General features: G+C 45.0%; 1 protein-coding gene across 2 annotated transcripts in view; it reads left to right on the plus strand.

Moving 5' to 3' along the window:
- The window catches only part of TNPO3 (transportin 3), a 171,605-nt gene extending 150,072 nt beyond the window's left edge, over positions 1–21,533 (plus strand). The window contains exons 20-23 of one of the 2 annotated variants that reach the window (XM_088468653.1): positions 496–684; positions 1,136–1,248; positions 13,653–13,747; positions 20,839–21,533. In XM_088468653.1, the coding sequence (XP_088324779.1) occupies positions 496–684; positions 1,136–1,248; positions 13,653–13,713 (363 nt within the window). In that variant the 3' untranslated portion in view covers positions 13,714–13,747; positions 20,839–21,533. The remainder of the gene's footprint in view (positions 1–495; positions 685–1,135; positions 1,249–13,652; positions 13,748–20,838) is intronic. The other variant, XM_088468654.1, reaches the window with a different exon arrangement.
- Positions 21,534–21,858: the final 325 nt, after the last annotated feature.

Below are 21,858 nucleotides of genomic sequence, written 5' to 3' on the forward strand. Positions count from 1 at the left end.
TGATGTCTTTTATTGGTGTATTCCTTATGCTTATATGGATACATTTCTGTGTTTTAATCTGTCTCTGCTAAACTTGGGGGCAGCTTGCACATATATCTGCCAATTATGGTAGGTAATATCTGTTTGCAGCTTCACAGGTTCCGAGCAGAAACTGCCGTCTGCACTTAAGGTGAGGAATCCACTGGGGCCTGTTCCGGTGACTTCTGTGTTTTAATTGAATCTGCCCCGTAGCTATCGAAATTATATATTTGAGGGTTTATTTCCCAAGCATGAATCACTAAGTTTTTTTTTTTTTCATTTCTACTTTGAGTAGAAATAAGCTTTCCAGTTTCTTGCAAAACACCTGTCCAAAAAAGTTCTATTAGTCAATTGTATACTTTTTATATGTTCATTTCATTCAGTGACTCAATGTCTGTTTCTTTTGTGTGTTCATTAGGGTAAGATCTTTAATGTCAGAGTTTTTTCACCCTTGAAGTCTTGTCTTATTCATAACAGCTCATCTGTCTTCTCACTCAGCACGAGGAGAACTTTGAGTTACGCAAGAGCCTGATCCAACAAGTACTGGGCCAGGTTGGGCAGCAGCTGATCAGTCAGATTCTACAGGTGTGCTGTTTCTGTCTCCCACCCTACACCTTGCCTGATGTTGCTGAAGTCATCTGGGAGATCATGGTCTTCGACAGGCCGGTAAGGAAAGCAGATACCATAGAGTGTAAGGCCTAGCAGTATAGCTTGATGTTGAAGCTGCTCACTCATGTAAATAGTGTATTCCTTGTAGATGGTACATAAAGCATTTTGGTAGTGTTTGGAGACCGAATATAGTATAAGAGGATATTTTGGGGGGTTTTTTTATACCCTTTTCTCACAAAGTGCAAAACCCCAGGCTTTTGCACATGAACACGCATCGTTTGCTATATGTAAATCCAAAAGAACCCTAGTTGAAGACCTGGGTTCACAACCCTGCTCTGTACCAGGGTCGGTGACAGACTCTGGAAATTCACAGGTTATTAAACCTGGGTATTTCCCTGGTCGTCGGTGTGGTATTAGTTGTATTTTGCTAGATCATTACAATGCAGCCATTACTGTAGAAGTAGTAAAACCAGTACATGAATTAACAATTGTTATTTTTCTCCATCAGACATTTTGTAGATGGCTGGAAACATCTTTGAAAGGTTTACCAAAGGAGACAACAGGGGGGGCAATTACAGTAACGCATAAACAGTTAACAGACTTCCATAAGCAAGTCACAAGGTATGGTCATACTGAGACAGTCCTGTAATAAACTAAGCGCACATACATATCCAGGCGTAAATAAAAATCATTTAATCCTCACTAACTGCACACATTTAATAATGATCTCATGTGACAAATAACCCATAACTGATATTATTTAGTATTTATTTTAAAAATAAGTTAACCAACAAGGAGAAGCCATGTGTGAAAACAAAGGCACACCTAATTATCCAGCAGCCTTTAACATCAATAATGTGAAGGAATTGTTTTCTTAAAGTGTTTACTAGTCTCTTACATGAGATTTAAGGTATTTTGTCCCACTCCATGTAACTGTTCACTGAAATTTGAGGACATCTCTATGCTCAGTGGCAACTCCGTTGGGTTGGGGTCTGGAATTCACCTTGGCCATTCCAAAACCTTCATTCTTTCTTTTTTTTTCAGCCAAAAGAGAAAAGGACTCTAGTTGTGGTTATGCACTCTTCAATCAGAATACTCATTCTTTTTTTCTTTATTTATGCAAAGTTGTTGATATATTATAAATGAGCATATTATAATAAATAAAAATGAATAAAATTGTGGTTAAAATCCTTAACCTAATTGAGTAAATTACAATATTATAAATAGTAATTTGCTCTTAGGCGGCGAGTTGCATAGAAATGCTGCAATGGCAGCTAAACTTGCCCACTCGCGGCCCAATCTCACACCGATCTCGTGGATTTTTGTACTCAGCCGTATACTGACCACTTCCCCCTGGATAATAAATAAAGTTTTTTTAAAGCATAAAAAAGGTAGATGTCATTATAAAGAGGAAGTAAGGCGACTTCTATCATAAATGCATATTTATTAAAATGCACACAAATATAATACAAATACAGAGAACACACTAGTGAACGCCAAGAAGTGCAAGTAGCATTCCAGTGACTACCATAGAATGCATAGTGTTCACAATGACCGCCATACAATGCACAGAGCGTACCCAGTGACCGCCATACAATGCACAGAGCATACCCAGTGACCGCCATACAATGCACAGAGCGTACCCAGTGACCGCCGTATAATGCACAGAGCGTACCCAGTGACCGCCGTATAATGCACAGAGCGTACCCAGTGATTGCCATACAATGCACAGTGCGTACCCAGTGATTGCCATACAATGCACAGTGCGTACCCAGTGATTGCCATACAATGCACAGTGCGTACCCAGTGATTGCCATACAATGCACAGTGCGTACCCAGTGATTGCCATACAATGCACAGTGCGTACCCAGTGATTGCCATACAATGCACAGTGCGTACCCAGTGATTGCCATACAATGCACAGTGCGTACCCAGTGATTGCCATACAATGCACAGTGCGTACCCAGTGATTGCCATACAATGCACAGTGCGTACCCAGTGATTGCCATACAATGCACAGTGCGTACCCAGTGATTGCCATACAATGCACAGTGCGTACCCAGTGATTGCCATACAATGCACAGTGCGTACCCAGTGATTGCCATACAATGCACAGTGCGTACCCAGTGATTGCCATACAATGCACAGTGCGTACCCAGTGATTGCCATACAATGCACAGTGCGTACCCAGTGATTGCCATACAATGCACAGTGCGTACCCAGTGATTGCCATACAATGCACAGTGCGTACCCAGTGATTGCCATACTGTACACTGAGCGTTCTATCTTTATTACTAATTACCCCTCTACAAAAATAATTTACTATTTCAACTTTCCTAGCAACTCCTTTTATCATTATTAGTCCCATTAACTCCACCATCCTCATTATTGATTTAATGCCCTCATAAAATAATTTCTATTATTTAACTCCCTAATTACTTGCCTTATTTAACCACATTAACATTATTAACCCCTTTAAGATAATCTAACCCAATTGTTCTCAACTCCAGTCCTCAAGTACTCCTCAGGTCAAGTTTTCTGAGTTTCTTTAATCATGCACAAGAGAGATAATCTAATTTGGTGGGTCAGTAATTATCCCAGCTGTTTCCAGAGACAGAAATCCTCTAAAAACATAACCTGTTAGTGGGGATACTAGTGGACTGAATTTGAAAACCAGTGATCTAACCCTACTATCCTTACTAACCATTTATTATAAATTTCTACTTCAGGGTCCATAAGGGGTCCACAGGGTTGACCTTGGGGTATAGCTGGATCTGGATCCACAGGCACGACGCAGTTAAAGCTTTTGCTGCTCCCAGGATGCATTTGGGTCCATCCTCCTCTACACCGAGCCACAGGCACCTCAGTTTTAGCTGGTGCCCGGCCGGAGTCGGGTCGCCCAGGCGCAGTGGGGTTGCATTAGCAGCCCCTAAGCTTATTTTTAATTTTTTTAAAAGAAGAATTTTTTTTATTTTCAAGTCAGAACGGCAGAATCAGACTGTCCATCTGGACGTCCACGCTGCCACTACCCTGCTGGCGCTGCGACGCCAGTACTGATCTGGGGATCGCAGCGGGACCCCGGAGTCAGTACTAGCAGGGCTCCGGGACCTCCCACAGACTGCTGCCGGATTCTACGGGGACAGGTAAGCCGCGGGGAAAAAGGCAGTCTCTCACCGCCGGTCCCTGGGGACAGTAGGAGCGGCGGTGGGCTCCCCCTCTTTAGGAATACCCTGTGTGACCGCTGGACCACCAGGGAATAATTGCTGGAAGGGAACCAGCGTACTTGGGGTTAATCACTAGCCAGGGGAAGCAGCCTTCCCTGGTTTAGCGGCTCCTCAGCTCAGCGTGCCTTCTCTCATGCGTGCTGGCGTCGCTGAGCTGTTCCTCCTACGGCCACTCCTCAGAGCCCTCCGGCGGCCATCTTCTCGTGGCAAACGCAGATCTCCCAGGCGGTGCATGGACCGGTCCCCCTGCGTACCTCTCCCCTGCAAAAGGACTGTGGGAGGGCTATAGCGCTGCGAACAGACACTGAATCTGGGAGGTTGATTGTAGCGAAAGGTGCAGTGAGTATTATCTTCCTGCATGGTATGTGACTTTTGCTAGTGCTGCCTGTCTGTACTAATTTTCTGCTGACTGTCATCTTATACCTATCCCTTTCCTTCTCCTACGGCCCGGCAGGTGTGTGGGGGAGGGGTGTTCTTTCTGTGTGCCTCACTTATATAAATCTAAGTATTTGTGAGGTCAGTCACATACAGTGGTGTGCTACTCAGTACCTTTTTGTGGGCTGTTTGTGTTGCATACTTGGGAGTGCGCAGGTGTTATACGCCTTACCTCTTCTTGGTGATACATATTTATTGAAAATTTATTGTCATGTCTGATGAGGAGGTTGAGCTCTCCATGGCTCCTGTGTTTTCCTGCAGACGCTGTTCTGCAGGTGTTGATAGGGAGGATTTATCACAGGATGGTCTGTGCAGGCGGTGCCAGCTAGTGCCTGGCACCTCTAAACCCCCTACGGCGCAGGATCCTCCTTGGGCGATATTTTTACAGTTGCTGGCGTCAATCGCGGACCGCTTAGCGGTCCCAACCTCAGTCCCTACTAGGGTGTTGCACCAGCATACCATCCCTCATTCCCCTGGTATTCCGCATTTATTGCAGTCTCCTCCCGGGTCTCAGACTGTGGGTCCTTATTCGGGATTGCCTGTGCCTCCTTCATTGATGCAGCAGTCCATGGTTCCCTTTCAAGGGTATCCTCAGGCAGTTCCTCCACCCTGGGTGGATGTACTCTCCAGCTCTGTTCAGAGTCTGGCGGCCTCGTCTTCGGCTTTTTAGTCGATGTTACAAAGTGACATGCCCCCAAAGGCGTCCAAGCGCCCCGTTACGGCTTCACTGGCTGCGCAGTTAACTGACACGGACGTGTCTTCAGATGATGGAGAAGTACATGAGGACACCGACTCGGATGCCATGGCCCAGGATGTGGAGACTAAGTCCTCCATTAATGTGCCGGCATTGGTTAGGGCGGTGCGGGCCATCCTTCACATAGAGGAGGATGCATCGGCTCCTAGGTCGAAGTATCCTAATTTTAAAAAGGCCAAGGTAACTTCGAATGTTTTTCCCCCGTCTGACCAATTGACGGATCATATGGCGGGGGCCTGGCAGTCGCCCAGTAAGAGATTCCAACCACAGAAATGGTTGGCATCCAACTATCCTTTACCTGAGGCTCATTGCAGGAAATGGGAAACTCCACCTGCTGTGGATTCCCATGATACCCGCTTAATTAAAAGCGCTACCTTGCCATTACCGTCTATCTCCTCTCTGAAGGATCCCACGGACAGGAAAGTGGAGACTTGTTTAAAGTCTATCTACTCTCTCTCTGGGGCAGTGGCCCATCCGTCCATGGCCATCTCTTGGGTGGCTAAAGCCGTTGAGAGCTGGGCCAACGCATTAGAGGATTCTTTTCCAGACGATGCTCCGGATATCCAGAGATCGTTAATAGGACAGATGAGAGATGCGGCTTCCTATATTGGGGAAGCATTGTTAGATGCCAGCCTGCTTGCCTCTAGGGTTTCGGCTGCAGCTGTGTCTGCTCGTCGGTCCTTGTGGCTGCGGTCCTGGAGAGCTGACGCAGACTCTACAAAGGGCCTGGGGCCTTACCTTTTAATGGGGAGTTGCTATTTGGTCCAGACTTGGACAAAATAGTGGATACTCTGGCTAAATCCAAGTCGGCCTTGCTCCCTTCGGCTTCAGCACCTGCTAAGGTGAGGAGCTCCTCCTTTCGGTCCTTTCGGGTTCAGGGTAAGGCAAAAGGTCAGTCCCTCCCGAGGTAGTCGGCGACCAAGGCCGCCTCTAAGCCCAAGAAGCAGGCCAGGAGTGCTAGGCACCCTTCTTCCAAGCAGGAAGATAAACCTTCTGCCTGATGGGACGGGCCTCCCTCTGGGGGGACCTCAGAATGGGAGGCCGACTAATTCAATTTGCCCAGTGCTGGCACAATACCACCACAGATGCCTGAGTTCGAGAAGTGGTCTCCCAGGGGTATGCCCTGTCTTTTCGCCACCGACCGCCCCACCAGTTTTTCTGCACGAGTCCTTCTCAGGACAAAACCAAAGCTTTACAGATTCAGGCAGCTATAGAGTCCTTGCTGAAATCAGGGGTCATTGTTCCCATTCCTCAGTCACAACGAGGGACGGGGTACTACTCTACTCTGTTTCTGGTGCAGAAACCAAATGGTTCTCATCGCCCTATCCTCAATTTGAAGTCCTTTGAACAAGTTCCTCAGAGTTTCCAAATTCAGGATGGAAACGTTACGTTCCATCATTCTGGCAATGGAACCTGGGGATCACATGGTCTCCCTGGATATCCAGGACGCCTATCTCCATGTTCCGATAGCACCTTCGCACCAGCGGTATCTGAGGTTCGCTATCCTACAACATCACTACCAGTTTCGGGCGCTACCTTTTGGCCTCTCCACGGCACCAAGGGTATTCACCAAAGTGATGGTGATCATGGCCGCACATCTTCGGAGCCAGAATTTACAGCTGCTGCCGTACTTAGACGACCTCCTTTTGCTCTCCGGAGGTACTGCTTCAACATCTCCACCTGACGGTCGCTTGTCTACAAGCGCATGGGTGGTTGATAAATTGGAGAAAGTCCTCCCTGATTCCATCACAGCGGATGGTTCATTTGGTAGCCCTGCTAGATTCTCGTCAGCAAAGGATCTTCCTGACTCCGGAAAAGGTTTCCTCCCTACAGCTGCGGATACATAGTTGCCTGAGCAGTTGCCGCCTGTCGGTCCATTCGGCAATGAGAGTTCTGGGTTCCATGGTGTCGGAATTCGACATGGTGGAATTTGCCTAGTTCCATTCCAGGCCCCTGCAGGGACTGATTCTATCGGAATGGAACGGGTTACCTCACCGGATCCGGTCTCAGATGCTGGTGTTGTCCCCGGAGGTTCGGCAGTCTTTGGCTTGGTGGCTTCAGGGGCGCCCCTTTTGGATCCCGGCTGGGTCCTGCTCACAACAGATGCCAGTCTCCGGGTTTGGGGGGCAGTGACAGGCTCGTTGTCCCTGAAGTGACGTTGGACTGTGGAAGAAGCACTTCTCCCCATCAACATCCTGCAACTGCGGACTGTGTACAGGGCCCTGCAGTCGTCTGGCACCGCTCTTCAAGAAAGGGTGGTTCAAGTTCAATCTGACAACGCCACCACGGTGGCGTACATCAACCACCAGGGAGGAACTCTCAGTCGGGCTGCGATGTCGGAGGTGTCTCGCATCCTTGCTTGGGCGGAATGCCACATTCCAGCAATCTCAGCAGTCTTCATCCCAGGAGACCTCAATTGGGAGGCGGACTTCCTCAGCCGTCACAACGTGCATCCCGGGGAATGGTCGCTTCACCCAGAGGTGTTTCAGCTATTCATGGACAGATGGGGGCTGCCGGAGCTGGACTTGATGGCCTCCCATCACAATTACAAGTTGCCCGTGTACGGGTCAAGGACAAGAGACGCAGGCGCAAGTCTGGTGGACACGCTATCGGTGAAATGGACGTTTCAACTGGCGTACCTATTTCCTCCGATATCCCTGCTGCCTCGGGTCCTGAAATTCCAGCAGGACGGCGGCTCGCTCGTGCTGGTGGCTCCAGCGTGGCCCAGACGGCCTTGGTACACCTATCTGAGGAGCCTCTCCATCGACGCTCCGTACCTTCTTCCTCAGCGTCAGGACCTATTGTCTCAAGGGCCCTGCCTTTACCCGGATCTGGGTCGGCTGTCTTTGACTGCATGGCTCTTGAGACAGCAGTCTTAAGGTCTCGGGTCTTCACTGGTTCGGTTATTAGTACAATGTTCAGAGCATGCAAGCCTGCTTCCGCACGGATTTACCACAGGGTGTGGCGCATTTACTTTCAGTGGTGATCCTCAGGTGTTCAGAGTTTCTAGGATCTTGGAATTTCTGCAATCAGGCTTGGACCTAGGTTTACGTCTTGCCTCCCTGTGTCCGCGCTGTCTGTGTGGTTCCAACGAAGGATCGCTACACTGCCAGATGTTCACACTTTTTTTCCAAGGTGTTCCCCGAATCCAGCCTCCCTTTGTGCCTCCTGTGGCTCCTTGGGACTTGGCAGGTGGTTCTTCGGGTCCTGCAGGGTCCTCCTTTTGAGCCTCTTGAGTCGGTGGAACTCAAGTGGTTAATGTATAAGACTGTTTTTCTCCTGGCAATTGCTTCTGCCAGGAGGGTGTCAGAATTGGGGGCACTTTCCTGTCGTCCCCCTTTTCTGATTTTTCACCAGGACAGAGGGTTGCTTCGTACTCGTCTTGAGTTTTTGCCTAAAGTGGTTTTGAAGTTCCACATCAATCAGGAACTTGTCGTGCCAGCTTTTCAGTCACCTGATCTTTCAGCTGGTGAGGCTTCGTTGGATGTAGTCCGTGCTCTTAGAATTTATGTGGACCAGACTTCTTCCGTTAGGAAGTCTGATTCTTTGTTTGTCCTCTTTGGTTTTCACAGGGGGGGGGTTGGCCTGCCAACAAACAAACGTTAGCCCGTTGGCTTTGTTCTGTTATTTGTAAGGCTTATGCACAGGAGGGTTTACCTGTTCCAGCCTCTGTTATGGCTCATTCCACTCGTTCTGTGGGTCCTTCTTTGGCTGCTAGATGTGGCGCCTCTGCTGTTCAGCTATGTAAGGCGGCCACCTGGTCTTCCATTCAGACACTTTTGAGGTACTATGCTTTTGACAGCTTTGCCTCTCAGGATACATCCTTCGGGCACCGGGTTCTTCTTTCTGCACAGGAGCGTCCCTGCCCTTAGTTGAATTGCTTGGGACATCCCCAAGGTCAATCCTGTGGACCCCCATGGACCCTGAAGTAGAAAGCAAGGGATATGGTAAGAACTTACCTTTGTTTTCTCTGTTTCTACGAAGTCCATAGGGTCCACAGGGCACCCGCCCTGACGCACCTGGCTTCATATGGGCTGTGCGGCTGGTCACCGGTTTTCCGTCTCCCATTTCTGTATGGTTTCTGTGTGTTCCAGTCTTCCTTCTCTCTGTTTAGTCTCCTCCTCCGGCCTTGGCTGCTTACCAACTGAGGTGCCTGTGGCTCGGGGGCGGAGTGTAGACGAGGATGGACCCAAGTGCATCCTGGGAGCAGGAAAAGCTTTAACTGCGTCGTGCCCGTGGATCCAGATCCAGCTATACCCCAAGGTCAACCCTGTGGACCCTATGGACTTCGTAGAAACAGAGATAACAAAGGTAAGTTCTTACCATATCTCTTGTTATTAAGTTCCCTTAACTATACCTTCTTCCAGAAACACTTGAAAAGCCAGGACAAGCTGCATACACACGGTACGATCTGTACCACCAACGACTTGAAAGATATGTTTCAGTGAAGTCATCCTGCCACATTTCTGAACAGGCAAAGTTGATGATATTGTCCAGGTTGGCCTGCATGTACGAACGCTCATATATATTGTTATCGTTCATGCAGGAACGGTCATCATTGGTTGTTCACTGCATAAAAATTAACGATATCGTTATCGTTCATATCGTAACTATATATGGTTCCGTATCTATGCACCTTTACACCTCCAATCACTAGGAATCTAGAATCAGTCTCTGATCATCATTCACTCTCCATTCTTTCTTTAATCACCCCCATTAAACTGGCTCAAGCACCATAGCCCAATAATAGAATCCATTTAATTCTCCTACAGTGCAATGAGCAGTAAGTAATTGTACCAGTAGTCAGTAGAAAAAGAAGCTGTATATTCTCCTGTGAGTAAAACAAGTTTGTTATTAAAGTAAAAAAAAAAAATAATTCCTCTGAAACTACAAAAATCACTGCATTAATATCTGATAAATAATTGTCATCACTTTGGCATGTCATGACCGGTTTTTATGAGCTCTGGCCCCTCCCACCTGTGCGAATTCTGTTACTTTAAGATAGTACCAGCATTCTACATTCACACATCCCGCTGACCCTTGACCAACATTGCTGTGTGACTGGAGCATACAGCCCACCATGTACCTCTGCAATCTGGCTGGAACAATTTGCAATATGTAGCACTTCTCATGAATCAATTGTCTATTTCGCTATAGATTGTCAGCTTGCAAGCAGGGCCCTCTTACCTCTTAGCTTGTTATTACCCAGTCTTGTTTTATTAGTGTTTTTGTTCCCAAATGCAGCAGAATATGCTGGTGCTGTATAAGTAAATGTAAATAAATAACACCTCTACAGTCTCCAACCGCTTCTCTTATTTTCCATACTTAAATACTGCCTCATGATGAAAGCTAAGATGCTCACACTGCAGCATCACTGTCATGCTTAAAGTTAAAAGAAGGCCAAAGCACAGTCATTGCAACCCCCTACTCCTTTGGGCCAAGACACAGGTCTCCACCCACAGAGCTGTACTCCCCCCTACCCCACTTGCAATGAGGTAGGACTCTCCCCATCCTCCACAACTCACTCTGTTACACTCCCCTATCCTCCCCACTGTGGTACACTCGCCACCTTTGATATACGCACACACATGTTAGGGTATACCGGCCGTCCTCAAACTTGCCTGAATCCCTATTTTTCTGCACGGATGCCTCCGGGTCTGGCATATGCAGGCGATGTGCTGCTTATGGTTTAAGTGTGAGTTCGCTGTGGAGTCTGTCCAGCCGAAGACCTGACAACAGAGCAAATGCTGTGCAATGGCACCCGGAAGCCTTCCTGTAACAATTGGGTCAGTAAGACCCCAACCTTGACTTGTACAAGGTACTACAAGCTCTAGCAATTCCTGCCAGGTGGTTTGATTCCCACAGTGTGCACCCTGGCCGCCCCCCCCCCCCCTTAATTTGGCGCACTCTAACCAAATTGGTTTCCATTATTGCTATCCTGTTACTAATTCACTAGTTCCTAGATGTTTGTGTCTTTGTAAATATATTTATTTAGATTAAACAGAAATGATCTACCACTCTTGCCATGTAGATCAATGAGCCAGTGTATCAGTAGTTACACTAGTAGTTCTAATATAATAATAATGGGCTGTAGCAAACATTGGCTATCAGGTTAATACAAACAACCAGTGATGTTGTATTACCAGTCGTCTTAGTCATTCAGCTGTAGATTTGCTGCTGTGCATATGATGATGAACTTACGTTCTCACATATTCCTCCAATCAGTTCCTAACTGCCATGTCACAGGCTGTGTTTGAAAAAAATGACAGGAGCTGATTGGCTGGTACTTTATCTCAATCCAAGGCTTAGTAAATAGACACCAAAGCCTGTACAGTGACGGGAGCTGATTGGTTGGTACTTTATCTCTCCAAGGCTTAGTACATAGTCCCCTTTGTTTCAAAGAGGAGTTCCTGGCGGACTCAACGACTGCAAGGTATCTTGTTCGGGTGTCAGAAAAATAACCCCAACTCATCACCTCTCCACCTACATGCTTGATGGTTGGCATTTTATGGTGCTACCCTATATTTGGTTTTACTCAAGTTTGATTAGAGCAAACCACCCCACTATGGGCTTGTCTATCCATAGGATATTGTTTCAATAGTCTAGTGATTTGTGTTTAGATGCAAAGAAGTCTATGCTGTGTTGTGGTGATTATTTAGAGAGAAGGGTTCATCTCTTGACTATCCATTCATGTAAGCCATACTTTCTTAATCGTTTTTCTAGTGAGCATTAGCATTTATCTTGTCAAAAACCTATACATCCCTTGATGTAACTTTTGGGTTCTTTGAGATTTCTCATAGCATTCTGGTTTTAGGGTGAATATGCTGAGACACCTACTACTGGGAAGATTGTCAACTGTCTTCAGGGTTCTTCGTTTGTAAATCTTTCTCACTGTAAATTTATAACCTTTTCCGGACTGATAAACAGATGCTTAAGGTAAATTTAAATGGGGCTGATTCAATTACAGGTGATGTACCGCCGTCCTTGGCTGCATACAAATTCACCATATACGGCACCAGCAACCTGGCAAGTGTTCCTTCACACCTCTACGGTTTGCTGGAAACAATGTGCCATACTAAAATGAGACTTTGCCGACATTGCGTTTTTTTGAATCGACTTCCATATATCTTTTCTCCTGGGTGTGGTGTTAACACTAACCTGAATTATCCAGACCAAAGTGACAAAGGCTCTGCTTTTGTATGGATATGGTAACACTTCCTGATGGTCAACACTGACATGAACTTCATCATTTCAACTTAGCGCAGTTACCTTTTATTTTATTTTTATATATAGAACTTTTGATGGCAGATAAGAACCACTTGGCCCATCTAGTTTGCCCTTTAATGATATGCTATAATGATTTAATGATATGTAAGCAGAATTTACGAATTCACTTGAGGTTTATTATGTTGGAGTCTGTTTTGTTGAATAAAAGTAAAGTAATATGTTAAGGGTTATTTGACACATGACATTTTAGTACATGGTGGTGACTTGATATTGTTAATTGTGTCCTGATGTAAAAACACATGGTCTGATGCCCCTTCAGCTGCAAGTGGAGCCTAGCTGTGTTGTAATGGGGCGTCCCCACATAGGCTAAGTTCTGTAAGGGCTTAATGATGGGATGGGATTGCAAACTCTGCGTATGCATGCAGGCACCTCTATTGCACCAATGATAGAGCTGGTGGAAGGGCACATTGATGATGACAATGCAGCCAAGCGTATGGATTGGGCTGTTGAGAGCTGGGATGAGCCCATTATACTTGGCAGATGCTTTGTGGCCACGCCTCGTTGGTCTCCCTTTTGAGGACGCTATGCACTAGCTGAGGGAAGGGGGGGCGGGTAATGGCTGTGCCACCATAGAGGTCATGAAAATCTGGGATTCCAGGTACTTTGTAAACATTTTTACACCTCTGCATATGTGCAAATTTATGCATTTAGTTCCATTCATGCAATGCTGGAACCATTGCACTTCATTTTAATATAGCTATATGACACGTGCACTGAACAGGAGACAATGGCAGCACTGTTTCAAGCATAGTCAAGTGTTTCAGTGCAAATGTTAAAGCACACCAGACAACACTAACAAATAATAACTGGAATAGTTGTGCATTTACACAGCTGTATAGAGCACTACATTTCTAAAACCCAATATTGCATACTCCATGCACATACACGCTGCTAATGAAACCTTATGTTGCTGCTTTATAGATTAAATATATCCATTATAAATCAGCATGGTTATAGTATTGTTATATTTTTTAATATCTTATTATTTCTGCTTTTATTTAAGTAGTATTGAACAGCATTGTTTCCACAGTTTGCATATATCATCATCATCACTGGCCTACTGCTCAGAGTAGAGTCTATCGCAGAAATTCCCAAACACTGTCCTCAAGGCTCCCCAATAGCTCAGGTTTTAAAGATATCCATGGTTGAGCACGGGTGGATAAATCAAACTGACTGAGGTACTAACTTAATAACCTGTGGATAAGCATTGATATCCTTTAAACCTGGACTGTTAGGGTGCCTTAAGGGCTGAGTTTGGGAACCTCTGGTCTATCCAATACGTTTCTCTGCTGGGTTGTTTAAACAGATTTATGTGTGTTTTGCAGTGCTGAGGAATGTAAACAAGTGTGTTGGGCTCTGAGAGATTTCACCAGGTTATTCCGATAGCTGCGCTCTTACACCACCTAGCCTGTCTTCCACGGTGAGTATCTATTCTGTATCACACATTCTTCATGTGGACGCACTAGGGGGGGTTGCCTGGATAGGGTGCTGACAGCTGCGCTCTTACACCACCTAGCCTGTCTTCCACAGTGAGTATCTATTCTATATCACACATTCTTCATGTGGACGCACTAGGGGGTTGCCTGGATAGTGTGCTGATAGCTGTGCTCTTACACCACCTAGCCTGTCTTCTACAGTGAGTATTCTGTATCACACATTCTTCATGTGGACGCACTAGGGGGGGTTGCCTGGATAGGGTGCTGACAGCTGCACTCTTACACCACCTAGCCTGTCTTCCACAGTGAGTATCTATTCTGTATCACACATTCTTCATGTGGACGCACTAGGGGTTTGCCTGGATAGTGTGCTGATAGCTGTGCTCTTACACCACCTAGCCTGTTTTCCACGGTGAGTATCTATTCTGTATCACACATTCTTCATGTGGACGCACTAGGGGGTGTACTTACCTGGATAGGGTACTGATAGCTGCGCTCTTACACCACCTAGCCTGTCTTCCACAGTGAGTATCTATTCTGTATCACACATTCTTCATGTGGACGCACTAGGGGGTTGCCTGGATAGTGTGCCGAAAGCTGTGCTCTTACACCACCTAGCCTGTTTTCCACGTTGAGTATCTATTCTGTATCACACATTCTGCATGTGGGCGCACTAGGGCATACCTCCCAACATTTGCAGTGAATGAGTCGGGACCTTCACGTGCCGAAAAGGGGGCGTGGTCAGATCGTAAAGGGGGCGTGGTCTGATGACGCACCGTTTACGTCACTAATGGGGGCGTGCCCAGCATCTCCCATGGGGCATGCGCACAGCATCTATAGCAGAGCAGCGTGTATGCTTCTCCCAACTTCCCTCCCCTTCAAAGGTACAGCGCTAAGAATGGACTGAATGATAAAGGGAATTATTTAATAAAAATAAAAACATATGCAGTAAATTCAATCATAAAAATGAAATAAAATAAAAGTATCATCCAATCCACCATTGATAACTAGTCCATAGGTGCTCAGAAGCGTGTAATAGTCAAATAGTATAGTGCGCAAGTCCAAACCAAATAATTACCAAGTCCAATGTCAATAAGGGGTCCTAATTAGCAGTGCTGGCAAGCTTTTGCATCAGTCCGGTCCCCTGGTCATGGGTATGGTGGTGAGCTGATACCCATGATAAAGCTGTGGTTCTGACACAGCGAAATGCGTCAGTTGGTTGGTTGTGACATCCTCCGCCACCCCCCTTTCTAACCAAGAAGTGCCAGTCGCAGGATCCATCTACATGCCTATTCAGCTGTACCAGCTCACCGCCATACTCATGACCAGGGGACTGGACTGATGCAAAAGCTTGCCAGCACTGCTAAATTGGGATCCCTTATTCATATTGGACATTGGACTTGGTAATTATTTGGCTTGGACTACACAGCATTTGAGCACCATACTATTGGACTATTACATATCAGGATTCAGTATAAATTTATGAAGCCAGTAGTTGGAATGCCAACCGCCGGCTACTAGACTACTTAATCCCGGCGAGGGTTAAATGACAGGAGTCTAACTCTAGACGCCTGTCATTTTACCGGCATCCCAATCGAAGGGATGCCGGGCACGGACAGCCGCAAGGGGGGGGGGGGGGGGAGGGTTAGGTTTAGGGCTCCCGGGGGGGACTTCGGGTTAGGCACCCCCCCCGGGGGACTTGGGTTTAGGCGGCGGGGAAGAGGGGGTTAGGTTTAGGCACAGGGAGGGAGGTTAAGGTTAGGTACCCTAAAGGAGGGTTAGGGGGTAAAACAAGGTTAGTTTATACTTACCTGGGGACGATCGGGATTTCCTCCTCTGTCAGGCTACCGCTGCCGGGATTTGAACCGCCAGCCATGCGGACGGCGGTGAATCACACAGATTCCCAGGATTCTGACTCTTCGGTCTTCCGGCGTACCTTTTTATACATGTTGAAAATGTAATTCTAAGATACTAGTTGAAAATCCAGAAAACAGATGATTTATGCGCAGCCTGTGATTTTGACACACCTGTGAAGGGTGTGGATTGAAAGATCTACAGTATTTAGATAGACCGTCAATAGGTTGACATAGTCAACTGGTCGACATGATCAAAAGGTCAAGAGACGACACAAAAATAACACTTTGTTATTTTAGCCCTAACCCTCCCCCTAGTGCCTAATCCTAACCGTCACCATTCTCAGCCTAGCCCTCATCCTAAGGGTGATGTGTAAGGCTGCGCTTAACCTGTTATTTAATGATAGCTGCTAGGAAAAAAATTAAAAACAGAGATCCACCTGTCCTATTCTGAGAGTGTAACCAATAATTTAAAAAAGGGGTTTTATTCCAGCGCTCACCATCAAATAAACAATTTTATAAAATGTCATGCTCAGGTAAATAAGAAATGCCTCTGACAAAATAAAGTTTATAAAAATGGGTTTATTTTAAAGAAACATATATAATACTTTACTAAATGTAATGGAAGTAAAAAAAACTTCTATAATACAATATCACATTTATATAAAAAATGGTGCAGGTGGTATAAAAAATGTATATACTGCTACATTCTAATACCGGTATACTAAAACAATATATATATAGACAAAACAAGACAAACAACATAAATATTGTATTCCAAATGGGATCCGTGCAGAAATATGCGCTAAGTTGCAACTTAGTATTGTTTGAATACTAAAAAGTATATAAAATAGGTACAGTCACTGAAAATATATAATATTCCAAATAAGTTCTGTACAATAGATATGCACTGAGCAGCGACTCAGTACACGTGTACTTGATTAGATGTTTAAAAGTAAATGGATATAGTCAAAAAACCTAAGTAACCCTCCACAGTTACAGGTTAGGTTCTGAATAAAGTTGTAAGTGGGTGCTCTTGTATGTAATTTTCCTACAATAAGGTTCCTTCGTAGTTTGAAGGTACAATATACAATCCCTTCTCCCGTATTAGCGAGTGCGGCATCCAAAACTTCCCTAAATGTGGAGACTTACCTCCTTTAGGAGTTTGAATATGGTGGGTAAGCTGGTCCTCTCTGTATCCCTTCTTGGCGGTCCAGTATCTAAAGGGGCCTATCCATTTGCCTACTTTCTGCACGATACCTCCTGGTTTTGGTCGGAACGTGCAGAAAGTCTGCTAGTGGATAGCCGGCTGGGTCCTTGCCGACCCCGACTATCTATCGAACATGCCGGTCAACCTGACGACGGTCGTCAGGTTCGGCATGTTAATAGATAGGGAGGTTGGGCTCCTGCATTGAAGATGTTCAGTGAATGTCTTTCAGTGCAGTGCCCGCACCTCAGCGACATGAAAGTCTGAACCCTGGACGATTCAGACTTTCATATCGTTAAATGGATAGGCCCCTTAAGAGTGAGAAAGGCGTCTGCCGGCAGACTTAGGAACGCTGTGCTGAAGTAAATAGCCCAATCAGTGTCCCAACGATGTCCTCCGCGATCGCATCCGTTCTAAACAGAGTTCTGTTCTAGCTGTACAAAAGGTGGTAGGGGAAAAAATAGAAGGAAAGTGATAAGGAATATACCAGTGCAAATCCAATCAGACAATGCCACGGCAGTTGCTTACATAAAAAAGCAGTGTCACACGCAAGTAATGAGGCAGGTTTCACCCATCCGTCATTGAGCATAAAATTGAATTCCAGCTATTTCAGCAATTTACATTCCGGAGGTGGACAACTGGGTGGCGGACATCTTAAGTCGCCACAGTGTGCATCCAGGGGAATGGGAATTACACCAGGAGGTGTTTGCAGCAATAGTTGCCAGATGGGGATCTCCAGACATAGATCTAATGGCTTCTTGTCTCAACAAGAAACTTCCAAGTTACGGATCTCCGTCCCGGGATCCTCAGGCTTCTCTCTGGTGGATGCCATGACAGCACCTTGGGTGTTCCAACTAGGATACGTCTTTCCTCTTCTGGTAATGTTATCAAAGGTAATTCAGTAGATTCGATCAGTGGCACGGTAGGTCATTCTGGTGGCTCCAGACTGGCCGCGCCGTAATTGGTACAAATTCTTCGGACCATGTTGGCAGACGTCCCATATTGTCTTCCCCTGCATACAGATCTGTTGCTTTATGGTCTATGCCGTCACCCCAGTTTGTATCGCTTGGCTTTGACGGCATGGTTCTTGAATCCAATGTTTTGAGGGCCAAGGGGTTTTCAGAATCTGTGGTGAAAACCAAGATACAGGTTCACAAACCAGTTACTGCCCAGATTTATCATCTGATATGTAAGATATATATTTCTTGGTGTGAGCAACACAAGTTCAAACCTGAAAGGTTCTGAGTATCTCGTCTCTTGTCTTTTCTGCAAGAGGGGTTGGTTAAGGGTCTTAGATTGTTCTCTCTTAAAGGATAAATTACGGCCCTGTCAATCTTGTTTCAAAGGAAATTGGCCTTAATTCCTGAAGTTCAAACCTTCTTGCAGGGTGTTCTTCGCATACAGCCTCCTTCTGTCCCGCCGATTCCTCCTTGGGACTTGAATTTAGTTTTGGAGGCACTTCAAAAGGCACCGTTTGAGTCTTTAGAAACTGTAGAATGCGATATCTTACTTTGAAGGTGGCTTTCCTTTTGGCTATTGCTTTGGCCAGAAGGGTATCTTTCTTGTAAATCTCCGCTTCGCATTTTTCATGAGGATAGGGTAGTGTTACGCAATAAACCTTCCTTTCATCCAAAGGTGGCATCAACTTTCCACATTAACCAGGATATTGTCTTTCCGGCTTTTCGCCAGGATTCCGTGACTAACTAATGAAGTGTATTCTTTAGCACTGTTGGATGTGGTACGTGCTTTAGGCATTTACTTGGACCGTACTGCTTCTTTGAGGTGTATGGATTTCCTGTTGGTGTTGATTGATGCACCAAAAAGAGGTTTGCCTGCCTAGTAAGGATCCATGGTTAGATGGGTCACTTCTGCCATTGGGCAAGTATATTTGTCCTCGAATGTGCCGGGTCCGGCCACAATTCGGGCCCACTTGACCTGTGCTATCGGGGCTTCTTTGGCTGTATCGCATGGTGCCTCGGTTGAGCAGCTCTGCAAAGCAGTTACCTGGTCATCCGTACACACTTTTACAAAATGTTACCGCTTCCATACACTTGGCGCAAGTGATGCCAGTGTTGGGTGGAAATTCTTTAAGAGTGGTCAGTTCTGATGCGCCCCCCCCTTAATTGGCTTGCTTTGGTATATCCCAGATGTAAGGCATCCCTCAGATGGATGAAAAAGGAAATATGATTTTTACTCACTGAAAAAACTCTTCCTAGGAATCCATCTGGGGGATGAAAAGGTCCCTCCCTTGTTTAGTTTCATTCTAGATACCTGTTGGTCTTTGGTTTCTCAGTTCTTCCATGGGTTAAACTCCGGCTTTGTTAAACATTTGTCATTTTGATGACCTTCTAATCAAGCCCAATTCAGAGTCCCTGCTCTGTCAAAACTTGAGCGTGGCGGTTTTTACTCTGGAGAGCAACGTATAGGTATTAAATTTACAAAATCCAATCTGGTTCTGGTCCTGTTATTTGACACCAGGTTTCAGTAGGTGTTTCTTCCGATATCCCAAATTCTGGCCCTACAGTAGAGACTCAGATGAGGAGGCTTATGTAATTGGGTGCTATCCGGTGCAGCTGCAGGAACTCCTACAAGTCTTCTCATATTTTTAAAGCTGCAATAATTTTAAAGTCAAACGAAGCTGGTTTTAAATGACGCTCAGAAATGGAGTTGGCCAGCATCTAAATAGTCCGTAGCATGGTGGCATACAACAACAAACCTGCATAAATGATGCCATAGACAAGTACTGGACAGCATTCAGACTCACTCAAGTCATGTAGTGAGTGCTTCTTGTGCGGTACGGCATTGTGCCTCTGTGAAACAGCTGTGGAGGGCAGTGACCTGATATTCTATATACACATTTACTACATTCTGCAGGTTTCAGACATTTATTTACAGTGACGCCGGTTTTCAAGGGTTAAATGTTGTGAATCCAGAGTTGATGCTTGAGAAGAGACATCTTAATGTAAAATCCATTTATCGTAATCCATGTGTTCAATGATACTTTTCTCCCAAATTTACCATTCCTGTCCTTTGGTACCCGCTAATTAAAGCCAATTCTTGAAGAGTAACAAATTACTGTAATAGGAGAGAGATATACTTACGTATATACATGTTAGTGGTGGCACTTGTCACACACAACATAGGAAAATTTAATAAGCACTTTATTGGCGCATTAACCACATATAATAATACAACAGTTATATAAAACTCCCGGGAGTGGGGTAATATACATACGATACATGTTTATATTAAAACATATTTCTGTATAAAATAAGAATCTGCATAAGACCATATAAACTAGTGGCAATAGTCCATTACAAGACAAGACCACTTTAAACGTGAAAGCTCACTTATTCCATATAGCCTTAGTATAGTTCACTGACACAGTATCCAGTGCTGCTTTATAGGACTTTATTAGAATATAGAAACACACCACTTACCACTGGCAATAGATGTTTTCGCACAGTACACATGAATAACTTAGTATCCAATAGAGGTCTTTCCAGTAGCAAGTTCGTAGCAGTGTGTAGCGGTATAGGGAAAAAGACTTCTGTGTAGCTACCATTCTTCACTGTTTTATAATCTGATGCTCATTTGGAACGTATACATGCCTTGTTCCTCTAATGCCCTGTACAACAGGATGTAAAACTACTAAAGAAAAAAAATAATGAAATAATCTATGGTTAATATAAATTTAAAATAGATTGAAATCGTATGCAATAACATTTGAAAAATTCTCATTGTTTTATGCAACAGCAAAATAAGTTGCAGTAATTGGATATAGTCAGTGATAGACAGTGCCATATTTATAATGCATTGTGTATTTGGCAATAAACAAGCAGGCATATATCGATGTTCTCCCATAGAATCAAGTAAAGGTGGAAGAAATAGTATTTGCCTTATTTAACACAAAGGAATTTGAAACTTGGGAATACAAATGTTAGCAGGCCTTATATATAAAAACATATATTTATTTATGCTGATGTGTGTTTGTTTTTTTTCCCCCCATCTTCAGTGAAGATCGGTTACCCAGGCCACTCAGACGGCACCTCCTGAACAGAGAACCATTGTGGATTGGCTTCTATACCCCCCTAGAGTGCAATGCCAAAAGGGGGACACAGAGCAAAAGAGAAAAAGCTGTCAGACAAGCTTTGAGGATGACGTCCCTGTGTAACGTGTGCTGAAGATAATATAACAAAACTGGGAAAAAGCTTAAAGTTAAACCCCTTCACTTCTGAGCAGGGGCAAGTGTTCCCTATAGAGCTGTGGTGCAAGGTTACTGCTACAAGTCTCTTCCACAGCAGTAAGGCTCTCCATGAGCAGCCAGTGCCAGATGTGTACTGATGTCCCAATCCCCCCCACAGTGCCAGGTTGCCCTAGATCTCGGGGGTGAAGGGGTTCTCAAGGCAATGTTGAGTGCCCAAGCGCCACATATGCATTTTGGGATGGGAGGGATCGGGGAAAAAGGAGGAGGGGGAGAAGGGTTTAGAGCTTTCCTTGATGGACTCGTTTTAAAATAAAAAAAAAAAAGAAATTCAAGAAAATACTAAAAAAAATGAAATGAACAAAAAAAGTACAAAAAAAAAAGAAAGCCGTCAGATAAAATCCCTGGTTGGCAAAATTAAATTTGCGTGGATGCAAACAGAGAAAAATATGCAGCTAAACTTTCTGTGAAATGAAAAAAGTAAAATGTGCAAAATAAAACTTATAAAAAAAAAAAGTTTTGTATGAATTAATAACACATTGTGCTGTCAGCAGACTGAGCAGCAGACTCATTAGATGGGTGATCCTTAGGTCTGTAGCCTTCATCAGTGACACTTTCTCCTGCATTCCATAAAGCCACTCAGTAGCTCCACACCTTGCGTTACTGAGCAAGTCGTTATATGGTGGGCTTTCTTTGTGTGTTTCAGCTTGATAACCTGTATAAATGTTATGAAGAAAAGTAGATTTTTTATAAAGGCCACCATGTGAAATTTACCAACAAATACAACCTTTTGCATGTAAGTATTGCGACCTAGAGGGTGAATTACGGAAC

Source organism: Taudactylus pleione, unplaced genomic scaffold (assembly GCF_031769625.1).
Source record: "Taudactylus pleione unplaced genomic scaffold, aTauple2 ptg000086l, whole genome shotgun sequence".
Taxonomy (NCBI): domain Eukaryota; kingdom Metazoa; phylum Chordata; class Amphibia; order Anura; family Myobatrachidae; genus Taudactylus; species Taudactylus pleione.